The sequence below is a fragment of the Protopterus annectens genome, chromosome 7.part0 (assembly GCF_019279795.1).
Source record: "Protopterus annectens isolate FY-2018-M chromosome 7.part0, PAN1.0, whole genome shotgun sequence".
NCBI lineage: Eukaryota > Metazoa > Chordata > Ceratodontiformes > Protopteridae > Protopterus > Protopterus annectens.
In genome coordinates, this window is record NC_056739.1 from 1585033001 (window position 1) to 1585048994 (window position 15994).

The 15994-nt window shown below is 41.7% G+C and overlaps 1 protein-coding gene across 9 annotated transcripts in view; it reads right to left on the reverse strand.

Moving 5' to 3' along the window:
* Positions 1-15994, reverse strand: part of WNK2 (WNK lysine deficient protein kinase 2) — a 2812908-nt gene that overhangs the window by 1598901 nt on the left and 1198013 nt on the right. For all 9 annotated transcript variants that reach the window (XM_044078134.1, XM_044078133.1, XM_044078139.1 and 6 more), the window contains exon 5: positions 958-1046. In XM_044078134.1, coding sequence (XP_043934069.1) covers positions 958-1046 — 89 coding nt within the window. The remainder of the gene's footprint in view (positions 1-957; positions 1047-15994) is intronic.

The window sequence follows — 15994 nt, forward strand, 5'->3', positions numbered from 1 at the left end:
ACCTTGCAAAACCCCTGATGAGTTTTCCCTTGTACAGGTCACCAAATGGTTATTTTTTTATTGGTCTATTTTTCACCTGCAATGTTTCCATCAACTGTTGATGCCTGCCCATGTCTCCATAAATCAATTTCTTCCCCTCAACATCCTTTATTCAAGGAGAGGTCCCAGCTGAATCCTACTTGACCTCGAGGAAGGACTTCTTTCTCTAGTGAGAGAGAGAGTGAACTTTATGGTTTATCTTCCCTAAGTTGGCCAGTTCTCACTTTTATGGATCAAGGGGAGTGGGCAGTTCTTGCTATAGCCCTCAAGTTGAGCTCTCTCTCTGTAGTACAAAATAACCTCACAGTTTAGGGCCTCTAAGACAGCCACTTCCCCATCATTAAATATAAGAGTCAAGAGACAAGCATCATTTTCAATGGCTTGAGAATTTTATGGGAAAGAAGTTCCTAACTGACTGGAGCAAGCAGGACAGAGGCAGCCCCTCCACATTAGCTTACACATGCTCCCTTAGCACCCAAGTAGCTTGTCTTGCAATCAGGAAGACATGCCTCAATCTCCACCACAGCACATGCCTGGCTGCAAGCTGATCTCACCCTTCCTCCAAAATAGGCACACCCATCCTCTCAGCTGTACAGTCAGGTGCTGAATTGCTACTTGATCCCTGCCTACCTGGGCTATAGTCTCAGCGGTATCCCATTAAGCCACTGGCAAAGTCATCTCCTGATTACAGACTGTGAAACAATTCATATACCACACTTCTAACTTCTGTAGGAGCTGAAAAAGTTAGTCCTATAACTAGCTTTCTTCTAAACTAATGGGGGAATGCATCTAGTATTCTATTAATTTGAAGCAGTACTAATAGTTTACTGCAGACTATTATATGGGTTTTTGCCGATTAGTATGTGAATGGTTAATGTACACTGCAAGTCTTATTAGAAGGTAATATTTGTGACAAACCTGTCTTCCTTATTTTTGCAGATACACTCCCCGATGATTTCTTTCACTTCTGGATCATTAACTTTGTTGAAACTTGCTGGCTTCACACCCTGAAATTAGAAAAAAAGAACTAGTTGTTTCTAAAGTAGGCAGACTTTAAAGTTATTTTTAAATGCTTATTAAATGGTAATATTCATTTGTTTTGCCTTCCTAGTAATACAGAATAAAAAAGCACCCCAATACCACATGAAATTACAGTGTGCAAAACAAGTAAACTAAAAAGGCCAAAAGAAGCCAAACTACTGACACGGAAGACTTCATCAGAATCCTAACTGCTTAAATGCAGCAATCAATCTCATTATCTAATAAAACTATAATGAACACATCTACAAATCGGTAAATAATCTTTAACAAAATTATTAGTTCATAATTTTTTTTACATATATAAGACTTCTTTGTTAAAATTTTGGACTAAAGATAATAAAATATTTTTCTTGAGTACAGGCAAAAAGAAAGGATGGGGCAATCCTAAGTGAAAGTTAGGATCTGGCAGAGTTTTTAATTGAATCTAGAAGAGAAGCTACTGTTATAAAGAGAAAATTAGTAGGGTATACAAGATACTGCATGGTAACTATAGGAATAAATCGGGTCTATATCAGGTTATCGAAAGCTGATAACATTGAATGGCAGTTGATCGACCACAAAAGGTCGAACAACCAAAATAGCGAAGACACAATACAGCGATATTTTTTACCAGGAAAAAATAAATAAATAAAACACAACTAAAAGTGGGGGACTCTGCCCCCCCAACACCCCCTACTTAAAAATACCAACTCTGAGATTGCACCACAGTGGAGGAAATGGAAAATTCCCAACAGCAGCCCAGCGATTTTTTTCCATAGGGGAAAAAAAAAAAAATTTGCTGTTCTGTGTCTTCGCTATTTTGGTTGTTCGACCTTCAGAGGTCAATCAACTAGCGTTCGATGTTAGCAGCTTTCAATAAGCTGACATAGACCCAAATAAATAAGATGAGGTTAGAAAGATTGGGAAGAGAGGCTGGGTAAGCAATTCACAAGGAAACAATGGGAGGACTTGTGTATAGCTCCCAAATATGTAACAAAGTCGAGATGATTTAGGATTTTTTGCTTGGAATTATTTGCAGAGCTATTTTTATATCCAAGCAGACAAGAATTTTTCCTCAGTCAGATGGAAAATGTTGGAGGTGTGATGCAGAAGGAAGAGGTAATGGGGAATAGGAAGTTATGTACCTACCATAATGTTCCATGTTAGTTGTCTTCATCTCGCCTTCTTTCTTGCTGTTTGGAATCGGACCCGATCCTCGGCTCCAACTCGGCCATCTTCAATAGCTCGAGAGCTGTTTACTGGCTCGAGGCTACCCCTTATCCCATGATGCCTAGCGATAGCTACCCAGATCTCGTTTGAAATAGCTAATCCAGACATAAGAGAGAAACCAGTTATCAAAAACCTGGTTGTTCCATGCATTCTAATATCTAGAATAGGTTAGGAAGACCTAGCCAGAAGAATAACAATAAAATAATACTCAGCCAGTGAAAAAAGGGACTCCTCTCCATCAACTAGGATGGGGGATGGAGGGAGGACACAAGAAAGAAGGCGAGATGAAGACAACTAACATGGAACGTTATGGTAGGTGCATAACTTCTTAATGTTAAGTTGTCTATCTCGCCTTCATTCTTGCTGTTTTGGACAGCGTCCCTAGCACCTAACACCCTGGGTGGCTCAGTGGAACAGACTCTTCAGAACAGTGAAACCAAAGTCAGCTCTGCTCCAGGAGACCATATCCACCTTGTAATGAGAAATAAAGGTATGAGGGTTTGCCCATGTGGCAGCTGCACAGATGGAATCCATGGGCAACCTAGACTGAAAAGCTACGGAGGTGGCTAATGCCCTGGTAGAATGACCTTTCGGTTTAATTGGTAACTCTGTTCCTTAACTGGTAAATAAATGTAATAGTGTGGGACAACCATCTGGATAAGGTCACCTTGGAAACTGGGAGACCTTGTTTGTTTAAGGCATAAGAAAGGAATAATTGGTCTGACTTTCTTATTTCTTTAGTTCTATGTAGGTAAAAATGCAATTGTCTATGAACGTCCAGTTGGTGAAGCTTGTACTCTGCCTTGTTGCTATGATTTGGGAAGAACACAGGGAGATCTATAGATTGGTTTAAATTATTTTCTGAGCAGACTCTAGGAAGAAACTAAGGATTAGTCCTCAGAACAACTCTGTCCTTGTGAAACACCAAATAGGGAGGATGAACACATAGTGCTTGAAGTTCTGAGACATGCCTAGCTGAAGTGATAGCTACCAAAAAGAGTGTCTTCCAAGATAGAAACTTGATGGAGCAGGATGCTGCTGGTTCAAAAGAAGGCAGAATTAAGGAAGTTAGGACTAAATTAAGGTCCCAAGGAGGAGGCGGATCTCTCACTGGAGGTCTAAGAAGAGCTGCTCCTCTCAAAAAAGCTTTACAGAGCTTATGAGACAATGTTAGAATTTGACAAACCAATATGAAAATTAGAAATGGACGCTAATTGTACTCTAATCATAGCGGAAGCGGCCCCGGAGTGAAACAGTTGTGCTAGGAATTCTAGAATTTCGTGGACTGAGACTGAGAAGGGATCCACATTCCTAGACTCTGCCCAACAAAAAAAATGTTTCCATTTGCTGGCATAAGTTTTTCTCATTGTAGACTTATGAGAGGAGACGATAATCTCACGGACTGCTGGGGAAATGCTGGGAAGCCTGGCTAAGGTTGGAAGTGGAGCACCCAAGCTGTGAGCTGGAGAGTTTGGAGGGACTGAAGCAACCCGCCTGACTGATGAATCAGGAGATCTGGAATTGGCTCCAGAGTCCAGGGCTGCTCGAGAAGGTAATGGTGCAGGAATGGGAACCAGTAGGGGAAAATGAGGATCATTTTGCAACCCAACGATTTTGCTTTCTGTATGAGTTTTGGTATCAGGGGAAATGGAGGAAAAGCATAAAGAAGTCACTGAGGCCAATCATGGACTAGAGCGTCTCTGGGTATGTGACCTGGAAGCGGAAGAAGGGAGAAGTAGCTGCTGCATTTGTTGTTGAAGGGGGTGGAAAAAAGATCACAGCAAGGCTGTCCCCATTTGCATAAAATAAAATCCGCAACTTCCTGATTCAGAGACCACTCGTGAGGCATGAGGATAGCTCTGCTGAGCCTATCCCCTATGACGTTGGATCTCCCAGGGATGTGCATTGCAATCGGAAAATGTTGGGAGGAAATCGCCCACTGCCAAAGTCTGAGTGCTTCTCGACACAGGGGGTAGGATCTGGTTCCGCCCTGCTTGTTGATGTACCACACCATTGACATGTTGTCTGTTTGAATTGCAATGGTCCCGGAAGGAAGAGAGTCTTGAAGAGCTTGCAACGCTAGGAGCACGGCTCTCATTTCTAGGACATTTATGTGCAGATAGTACTCATGAGGTTGCCAAGTGCCTTGGACTGTCCTGCCCAGATAATGCCCACCCCCCACCCTATCAGGGAGACATCTGTCATCACTGTGGCTACAGGAGGGGGTTGTATGAAAGGTCTGCCCTGAGTAACTAGTGGGGAGACCATCCACCAAGAAAGGTGTCTTTTGCATGCCTCCGTGATCAGGATCATGAGAGACATGGGTAGCGCTTGGAAAGACCACTGCGTGAAAAGAAGCCACTGAAGAATTCTCATGTAGAGGCGTGCTAGCGGGAATAGAAGAATGGCAGCTGCCATGGAGCCCAGAGTTTGAAGGACATACCTGACTTGGATCCTTTTGCTCTGCATTAGGATTTGCACTCATTGATGAATTGTGGACACTCTTTCTAGTGGCAACCTTGCGAACATATCCCTTGTGTAACATATCCCTTGTGTTCAAGTCTGCTCCTATGTAAGTGATAGATTGACAGGGCAACAAGGCAGATTTTTCTAAATTTATTGCAATACCTAGCTGGGTGCAAGATGTGATTGTATAATCCCGTGCTTGTAGGAGTTGATGCCTGGTGGTAGCAGTGAGGAGCCAGTCGTCTAGACATGGAAACACCTGGAGTCCTTGACATCTCAGGTGAGCCGTGACCACTGCCATACATTTGGTGAACACCCTAGGGGCTGTGGTGAGACCAAAAGGCAGAGCTCTGAACTGGTAATCACTGGCCCCCACCTGAAAGCGAAGAAATCTCCTGGAGCGTCTGTCCATCTTGATATGGTAGTATGTGTCCTGAAGATCTTTCGAGCACATCCAATTGTCCTGACCCAGGAAGGGTAGAATGGACTGTAGCGTGACCATCCGAAACTTTGTTCTTTGCACAGATTTGTTTAGTCTGCTGAGGAACAGAATCGGTTTCCAGTCCCCTGTCTTTTTTGGTACCAAAAAGAACCTTGAGTAAGTTCCGGATCCGTACTGGTCTGCGGGGACTTCCCGAATGGCTCTTTTTTCTAGCAGTTTTGAAACTTCTATTACTGCTTGCACCTTCAGACTGGGTGGAACATCTGGAAGGGTGGTCTTTGAGTAACCTCCGGATATAATGGACTATACCCATCTGTCTCTTGTTAAATTCTGCCAGGCTTTTGGGTACAGTGAAAGTCTTCCCCCCGACTGCTTCCAGAGGTGAGCAGTCGGGCAACCCTTCAGGGATGCTGGAAGGGCTTATCAGAGAAAGATTCTCTGTTGCCCTGGTTCTGCGGACCCCCTCTGCCATGAGGGTGGCATCTATTATTATTGTTTCCCCCTCTACCTCTGGAGGACAAATCACTATGTGTGTCAGGTAAGGCTCCCTGAGATTTACAGAACCACATCTTCCCACTCTTCTGACCCTTGGGGTAAGGTCTAGAGGGAGTGGAAAAATGGACTCCCATGGCAGAGAGAGTCTTGCCTTCTTGCTCACACCTAGTCAACGTGTCTTTCACCTGTGGCCCAAAGAGAAAGGAGCCATCAAAGGGGGTATTGATGAAGGACGCTTGAAAGGGTTCTGCAAAGTGACACAGCCCCATCCACGCATGCCTGCTAAGGGCCACACCCGTGCCTGCAGCTCTACTCGCTCCATCTGCTGCATAGGAAATGAACTTCATGGAGGAGTTAACTACAGAATTAAGCATCGTTAGCTGGGAAGCTACTTTGGCTTGTGCTCCCTCAGCTGTAGGATCTTGAAGGGTATCTCCAAGCTCTTTAAGGAGATCCCTTTGAAGTCGAGTAAAATGACATAGATAGTTCAGGGACCTCATGGAGAAGGTTGCTGAAGCAAACATTTGCTTTCCATACCTGTCCATCGTCCTAGACTCCTTGTTAGGAGGATGAACAGATGAAGAGGTCTCTGCTAACTCTTTTTTGGTGGCTGCTGCTACCACCATGGCATCAACGGGCACACCTTTAGAAAGGAATTGCTTATCCTGAGGAGCTGTAATAAATTTACCAGGTCTCCTCGGAGTTGGTTCCACTGTGTCCAGAGCTGACCAAGCCTTTCGAGCTACTACAGACATAAGTGGGTCGAAAGGCGGAGAAACCCAGGAGGTGGAAGGTCAGGAACCGAAAGCATCCAGAAATACAGACTCATCCTCGGTAGGGGCTAGGGGATTCCAGTTCCCCCTCTGCCTAAGCATTTCCAGGATGTCTGAGAAGGAAACATCTTCAGAGGGGGATCTTGGGGACCCTTCCGATTCATCTAAGTCTGTATCAGAAGTGACAGACTCAGGGGGGGGGGGGTCAATGTGCTTCTCTTGCACTTCTTCTTCGAAGGGGGCTCCTCTGAGTGATCAGGGGAGGCCTCGGAAGAAGAGGAAGCACCCAATGGGGTGTCCTGGAGGATCGGTTCCCTATGCTTGGGGTCTGGAGGAGGAACAGAGGTTGGCACAGACACTACGGGGGACGGAGTTGGTGGGGATGGTAATGGAGCTGACTCGGGGGACAGCACACTCCGCATGACCTCAAAGGCGTCCCTGCCTCGAGGCAGAGAAAGCTTCGGTTCTGAATAAATAAGAATCTTTCTCTGAACCGAGGGGAATGGCTATGAGGCCGATGCTGGAGCAGAGCTCACCTGTGCCGATGCTCCGAGGGGGAGAACGGGGTTGGACAAGGGTCCGATGCCACTCGCCTCCTCGGAGCTAACGAGGGAGCCCTGGCATCCAGATTCCTCGATCGAAGGTACTATCGAGGGAATCGGAGCTGACACTGGAACCGAAGGAGATACGTTATTGGAGCCGACGGTTCCACCACTCGAACCCCAACGAACTCTGGCTCCAAGCTCAATGGAGTCGGAGGAGGAAAAGAAAGGGAGGTGGATGGAGCCAATACCTGTTGAGGAGGGCTAGACAATATTTTAGCTAGTGCCTGTGATTTTAGCAACCTACTTACTACTCTCTCCATATCATGATCCGACAGCCTAGAGGATCGAGAGGAGTGTGAAGAATGGTGGCTACGTTCAGTTTGCAATAATGGAGAGCCAGGAGCCGAATGAACTGACTCTAACGAAGGGGACCTCAGCCTTTTATGGCTCCGATGGAGCCGATGGAGGGGTTGTCTTGGTGCCAGCTAGAACTGACATACTCGGTAAATCCTGTACTGGAGTCGGCTCCGAAGGTGGAGCTGACGGTTTCGAGGATTTTGGGGATTTCACTGTCTGTGAACTCTTTGCCGGTAATCCTGAGGTTTTAACAGACCCCAAAGGATCAATTTGTTCTTCCATTCCTACAGGACTCTTGGACTAAAGGCATGACAGATAGAACAAGAGTCCTGCAGGTGAACAGCACCCAAACAATGAACGCAACTAGTGTGACCGTCTGTCAAGAGACATTTTCTGACAGCACGAGTCGCACTTTTTAAATCCAGATACTTTAGCTTCTTTAGACATAACTAAACCACAAAAAAACAAGCACAAGAAGAGAAACACAGATAGAAAAAAAATTCTACTCTAGTCAAAGTACAACAGACTATGTGTATATATATATATATATATATATATATATATATATATATATATATATATATATAACAATCTCCCCCTTTTTTTTTTTACATAAACGATAGCAAAAACAGAAGGAAAGGAGAGCCTCTAAGTTAAACGGCTGTCCTTGGGAAGGGAGTGGGGGAGGGGAGAACTCTCTAACTTAAACGAGTTCTACTAAAAAGGGACTATAAAAGAACAAGGTACTCAACAACACACACTAGTGAATAAAACTGAGAAAGGTAATTTATCTAATAGTTTTATGGAGTATAAGAATATATTTCTGCACAAAAAATTTCAAAATATAAGCCTGTGCCAGAAAACAACACACCTCGCAGCTGAAGTGGCAAACGAGATCTGGGTAGCTATCGCTAGGCATCATGGGATAAGGGGTAGCCTCGAGCCAGTAAACAGCTCTCGAGCTATTGAAGATGGCAGAGTCGGAGACGAGGATCGGCTCCGATCCCAAGCAGCAAGAATGAAGGCGAGAAAGACAACTTAACATCATACGTTGTGGAATTATAATGAGATGCTAGACTTTAAAAATTCCCAACAGAGTACTCTGTCAGAAACACTGGGTGAGCAAATGGCTGTAACTACAGAATTTTTTTTTCTTTGAGCTGCAATACAGGATCTGAATTGTCTAGATTTAGTAAGGCCTTGTTAGGTTTAATTCTGGTAGTTGCCATAAAATCAATTACTAGAAAATGGAAATCGATAAACCAACAGTATTTGCAGTAATGAATATTATAAGAGAGATATAACTGTAAGTGGGATCTTTATAAAAGGGTAAGAGCAAGTTGCATAGAAAAGTGAGAATTGTGGGAGCAATACATGCAGAATAATGCTTTGAAGGAGGAGTGAGGTTTAAAGGAAGGCAGGAATTGATTAATTTATATGTAATGTTGAATTGCTGATAGATATACAAAAGAAAATAGATGATAGGGTTACCATATTTTCTTATATGAAAAAGAGGACGAAAAAATATGTGCAGGTATTATACCAGCACATATTTTTTCTTCTTCTTAGGGTTGGCCAGATTGACTGGCCGGGTCGGGACAAAAGGTCTTTCACACTAGGTGAAGACCAATAAAAAAGGTCTTTAGTCTTTAATGCAGAACATCGCAGTTTAAAGGAACTGGCAACTAGCGTTATTTATATTTATATCTATCTATCTACATATATATACACGCGCACACACACACATGCGTTTATAGATGTATAAGCTGTGTTAAACCTGTACATATGTATAGGCATTGCATGCAGTGTGTGCTTGTTGACATTGATTTTAGGTTCTTGTGTTCATCTGATTATGTTTCTGTGCATATGTGTAGTTACTATTCAGATAAAGAATGCTCAAAATATAAATGCACACTTGTCAGAATTTAATGCTGTCAAGTTTTATATAGTGGAAGTAGTTAGTGTGCAGGAAAATGCACCTGTTTGCGGGTCTGAGTAAGGTTTAGATAAGGGGATAGATTTGGTGTTGTGTATGCTCTGTGTCCTTTTGTCTTGAATAGTGTTACTGTTAGGTAGAATGTTTTTAATAATGTTATGTGTAGGTTGGGGGGACAGACAGAGTTCGAATTAAAATACATGAGTAAGATGGTGCTGTACTACATATCACATTATTAAAACCCCTTTCACTAACAGTGTCACTGTCAAGATGACAGTTGATCTCAATTTTCTAGCTGGGATTTACTGACTTGTATTTGGTGGGAGAGATGTTTTCAGTAGTTTGTGATTTAGTATTGTAGTAGTCCAGTATTTTCTGCCTTCAGTTTTTTTTTTCTTTCTGGCTCAGTATTTTGTTTTCTAAACACACACAGTTAATCATAAAATATAACATGTAAATGTAGATGTGCAGAAACGTTGATGCACACTATGTAGATTTCTGCCCATCAAAACTGATTTAAACAAGAAAATTAAAACTACTCCAGTCTCATAAAGAGAACAAGTGTTCTGTTCTTTGATTTCTCAGCTACAAAATAAAAAATGCAAGCCAACACCTTTGCCTCTGTACCACCTTACTCACATGTGTCAAACCTAGCCCTGCAGCTGCCCTTATCCAAATTTGCCCAATGTTACTTTACCAGAAATACTTTCCATATCTCAGTCAGTACCCAAGACACATGCTTTAAATACTGCAACAGACAAACTAAAAACACTAAAGCCGTCATCTACCCTAGCGGACCCTCTTCTGTTCAATGCGGAACATCAAGCAGTTTCGCATTGAACAGAGCTCCGTTTTTCAATTTTTTTTTATTGGCTCATATACCGATATACGAGCCAATCAAAAACTTGCACAGCAGACCATCTTCTGTTCAATGCAGAACATCGAGCAGTTCCGCATTGAACAGAGCTCCGTTTTGCAATTTTTGATTGGCTGGTATACTGATGTATATGGGCCAATCAAAAAAAAGAGAGGAAGAAAGTGGAAATAGGGACGTCTGGTTTTTGAAAATTCTGAGATTTGTCCAGGTATTTGAAAAACCCAGACAAATCGAAGAATTTTCAAAAACCGCTCAGACAGGAGCCCAAAAACAGGACGTGTATGGTAACCCTAATGATATATAATGTTTGCAACTGGAAATATGCTTATATGGTTTGTTTTCTTTTATATAAATATATGTTTGCCTGTGTCTTAAGTGATAATTCAACAGAACCATTAAAAAAAAGACAGGTAATACCAAAATAAAATGCCTGCGAATACATACAGGAAAAATGTTTGCTATGCACTCAAAGAAAAAAATAACCCTCTCCAAACTCGTGAATGGTGGTACTCCATACCCTGTGATATCTGAATGAGATGATGATTCAGTACACAACCTTCCCTGAAAGCAAGCAGAGTGCAGTAGTGATGGTTAGTACAAGAGGCATAGTATTACAGCACCATCCTTTTATGTAAAGCCAGATCTACATCATTAGCACGACCGAAGAGAAGAAATATAGAGAAATCGAATGATACAGTAGCACCAGTATGTCAATACATTTTACTGGAAAGTAATTAATGCATATGAACCCACACTAAAACTCCTAGACAGTACACTGCCCTACACAAGTTACAGTGGCCTTTGGACATCTGAGTTCTGACAGACAAGTAAAAGAAAGAGTGCCCTTGAATAAAATGGTGTCCTGGTCTTCCTCAAATTGAAGGATCACCACAAGTATGCTTTCTTAATGATTAATTTCTCCCTTTGGCAACACTCCAAGTTTTCATGGGCATACAGACATCTGCTAGGCTGCCATGGAGTTGCTCTCATGCACCTGTTGCTTTTCACTGTACCCTGTGACCTGCGATTGACTTTTTTATTAATTTAATCAGGCCCTACTGATTATGCTCTTGCAAATAAAGTGCCTTATTTAATAATTATTTCCTGCTTCAAAGGTGAAATCAGATGGTTTCTTGCTTAGTTTTTGTATCAAGTTTTTATACCAGGGTTTCTCAGAGAAGGGACTATCACCCCATACACTTCTTTAATGCAGACACCTCAATCATCACCTGATAGCTCTTGCCCTAGATGCATAATTAGGATAATTGCTTGCATACATATATACCAATCAGGAAATATGCTAATGATTACTTCTTTTGCATTATGAGCCTAGCAAATTTTTGTGACACTCCCCTTTCCCAAACGACTGACCTGGAAAAAAACTTGTCTGTTAAATTAGTTTGCTTTCAGTTATTTATTAATTTTATGGCTCCAAGAGGTCACCACCTTGAGTTAATATGGCACACAGATAGAACCCACAGTGTGAAAGTAGGTGACTCCAAGTCAGACTGCTGACCAATCACGAGTGGAGTCCCACAGGGTTCGGTCCTGGGTCTTCTTCTGTTTGGTATCTACTTCTCTGAAGTTCAGGCCAACACAAAGAGACTCTGGCTGACAAAGTTCGCAGATGATTGCAAGTTGGGAGCTATTATTAACTCCCAAGTGATACTGACATCCTACAGAAAGGCACAAACAGAACTGCAGGATAGTTGTAACACTGCTGGAAGACATCCACACCCTATAATATAAATCACCCCCCAAGACTCACAGTTATATTGATCCCTTGCCTTATATAACTTACCATTGATGTTAACCCCATCTATATTCCTAATCTTATAGCACACTTTACACGTGCTACAAGGGGAAATACCCTTTCTTCCATGTTCCCTTTCTAACTTGCTTGTACCTAACAATTCCTTCAAATTCATGAATCTGCTACAGGAGAAAGTAAGTTATATAAGGCAAGGGATCAATATAACCGAGTTTTGGGGGGTGATTTATATTATAGGCTGTGGATGTCTTCCAGCACAGTGGCATATATGGCAAATGAAAAGGGTAGTGAAAAAACGGATCGTGGAACACTTAGGAGACATTAGGAGAGGTAGATTGGAAAGCACTGTAGCAGAACGTTTTGTGAAATATCATTGTAGTTCAAATTCCACTTTTTCTTACAGTGTGTCAACCAAGCCCAAGTTTTGTCAGGGAGATGAATTTGTGAAGAGACTGATGCGATTAGAAACAAAATGTATTATCAATTCTGGTACTTTATACCCCGGGGGGGGGGGGGATTCAAAAGTATAGATACATTTTTAAATCTTTCCCCATATAAGGAACACTATAATATATTGTCCAAATAAAATATGTTTGTAAATAGTATTTAATGTGAATATAGGCACTTTAGAAAATGTATGTAATGTGGCTTTAAATATTTATATATTATATAAGGGCTGGAATTGTCATATTATATTTAATTAAATTTAATAATTGTTCAATTAAATGATCAATGAAAGATGTATTTAAATATCTGCTGCTTGGTGTATTAAAGATTTCTTGAAGGCGTAAGCCGTGGTACCGGATGCACCAGTAAAGTTTTTGTTACAACTATCCTGCAGTTCTGTTTGTGTTTTTTGGAAGAAGATACAAGTGTGTGTTTCAGTCCTACAGAAAGGCCTCAATGAGACCAACGACTGGTGTCAGAACCATGGCCTTAAGCTCAGTGCCAAAAAATGTGTCTTCATCCCCTGTGGGAAAAACCCGGTTCCCTTGAATTACCACAATGATGGTGGTCCACTGAACACAGAAGGCGTTATAAGACATCTGGGAACACAGGTTGACAGCAACCTCTCTTTTGACCACCACGTTGCTACTGTGGTCAGAAAGTCCTTCTATGTGACACATCTCATTACTAATGGTTTTGTATCCAGGAAGAAAGAGGTCATTGTCTCCCTCTACTCTTCCCTCATTAGGCCAGTCATCGAGTACAATGCCCCATTTGTCATGTACTTCACTAGACACCTGCAACAACTGGAGAGGCCACAAAAGGACCTCACAAAGAGGATCATGGGCCTTAAACACTTGTCCTATATGGACAGACTCAAACAACTCCAAATATTTTCTGTCTCATATCTCCTACTTAGAGGCGATCTCTGCTTGACTTACAAAGCCATGTCTGACCCAGCTCTGTTAGAAATGCTGCATCTAACGAAATCTCAATCCCTCCGCACCACACACTCCAGAGACCTCAACCTCATTACCACAATCAACAGAACATGCTGGAGGGACAGGTTCATAACCCAGAGACTGCCCATGCTATGAAATAGACTTCCCATGCATGTCAAGCAGAGCACCTCACTGGCCTCTTCAAGAGAAATCTTGATGAGTGGATGGGAAATTGAAAATTCACCCCAGGGATCACTTCAGTGGCTCTACACGACAGAGGCATTAGGAACTAAGGTTGGGTGGCATGATGCCAGGGAAATCCTATGGGCTAGGCTTGTAAACGCTTCAGGGCTATTAGCCTAGTAAACACCTATGAACCTGTAAGATTCTGTATTATTTCTATAGCTTCCCCTTCCCCTTGTAACAGAGGTCTCCGACACAGAAATGGCTACTTCTCCAACAATTTCGAGCTAAAGCCCTGTTTTTCAGTCCAAATAAAGCGATCGAATTCTGACTTATAGTTTCATGCACACACATCTACAGGCCTCAAGCAGAAATAAATATACAGTTTTAATCTTTTTTTGTTTCATCAAGCTGCCCAAAGCCATTCAAGTATGTAAAAGGATAAATAGCACAACTCAGCTAAAACCTAGGTTATAATGCACAGAAATGCAACTTTCGTTAATAAGATTTGGACAAGGAAAATGCCTCTAGATGACCTTGACTCTTTCCTTCAGATAGCTAGCAAATACCATGGTGCATTTATGACTTTGATGTTAAACTAATAATTTAGTTATGATGCATCTCAATTACACTTAATTATGGTATCCTAAGAGATAATTGCTTTATTTTAATGGTGTTGTGTGACTTTCTAGATGATAAAATTAATAGTCTGCAGTGGTATTGCTGAAAGCTAGATGTACACGGGTAAATAATTGTCAGTTAAAATGATAAAAGGATTTAAGAATGAACAAAATGGTATGAAGTGGTACACACATTTGACATTTGTTTACTGGTAAAGTCTGACTGGGATAATATCACAGTTTCACCAGATTCCCAGGGAGAAAAGCTCCACATTGACATAATATGGTTACAGTTAAAATAAAGTTGTTATAAAAACTAATTCAGAAGGACAACATATTAAAGCAAAACATTCACTACTTCAATTAATACACTGTGAATGTATGCACACACAGAACAAATATTTAGACAGAAACAAGTTGATACAAAACAGTCAATAGTTAAAGAATTCATGAGTTACAGTTCACAGAGATGACGGTAAACACAGTGAATACACACTTTAGAACAGATAGGCCTAGGCAACATTATTTGTCTTTTATCTTACAAATAGCTTGATTAAGTTCCCAAAGCAGGGATGGGTCTACTTCACCCTGTTGAAGGCCAACAATATCGATGCTGATATTGTCGGCACCAAAATGTCGAAAGCAAAAGTCATCGAGTGTGTAAATTGAAATCTCCATAAGGGGAGATTTCCATTTACTGCAATGCAGTGCAATCTAGGAGTTGGTATATTTAAGTAGTGGGGGGGGGTGCAGGAGGGCTTGCCCCCCTGCATAGAGCAATTTGTGTTGTGTTTGGGTGGTTTTTTTTTGTGCATGTTCGATGTTCTGGGGGTTCGACATTTTAGTGATGATTATTACGCTGTCAACAGTTTGAGTTTTCGACAGCGTAATATAGATGCGCAGGGATAAGTAGAAAGTATGCTGAGGGGGCAGCTTGGGCTAGTGCAGGAGGAGAGTCAAGTCTTATTTAGGTGGTCTTTTAGTAGGTGTTTGAAGTAGGAGAAGTTAGAGGTAGCTTTAATTTGCAGAAGGATAGAGTTCCATTTTTCAGTGAATGAATGGAGACTTTGGCCAGAAGATTTGTGGGGTTTATGTATACTGAGATGATGATGTTCATTAGGTCAAAGTGGTCTATTAGGGTGGTATGAATTAGGGTTACCATATGTCTGGGTTTCCCCAGACACGTCCTCTTTTTGGGCTCCTGTCTGGGCATCCGGGCGGTTCTTGAAAATTCTTAGATTTGTCTGGGTTTTTCAAAAACCCGAACAAATCGCAATATTTTCAAAAACCAGATATCCCTGTTTCCAATTTCCTCCACCTTTTTTTTTTTTTTTGATTGGCCCATATACACCGGTATACTAGCCAATCAAAAAATTGCAAAAAGGAGCTCTGTTCAATGCAGAACTGCTTGATGTTCCGCATTGAACAGAAGAGGGTCCGCTGTGCGAGTTTTTGATTGGTTCATATACCAGTATACGAACCAATCAAAAAAAAAAAAAAAAATTCAAAAAATGGAGCTCTGTTCAATGGGGAACTGCTTGATGTTCCGCACTGAACAAAAGAGGGTCCCCGCTACGGTAGATGACGGCTTTAGTGTTTTTAATGTGTCTGTTGCAGTATTTAAAGCAGGTGTCTTGGGTACCGACTGAGATATGGAAAGGATTTCTGGTAAAGTAACATTGGGCAAATTAGGATAAGGGCAGCTGCTAGGCTAGGTTGAACACACATGAGTAAAGTGGTACACAGGGCAAGGTGTTGGCTTGCATTTTTTTTTTTGTAGCTGAGAAATCGAAGAACAGAACACTTGTTCTCTTTATGAGACTGAAGTAGTTTTAATGTTCTTGTTTAAATG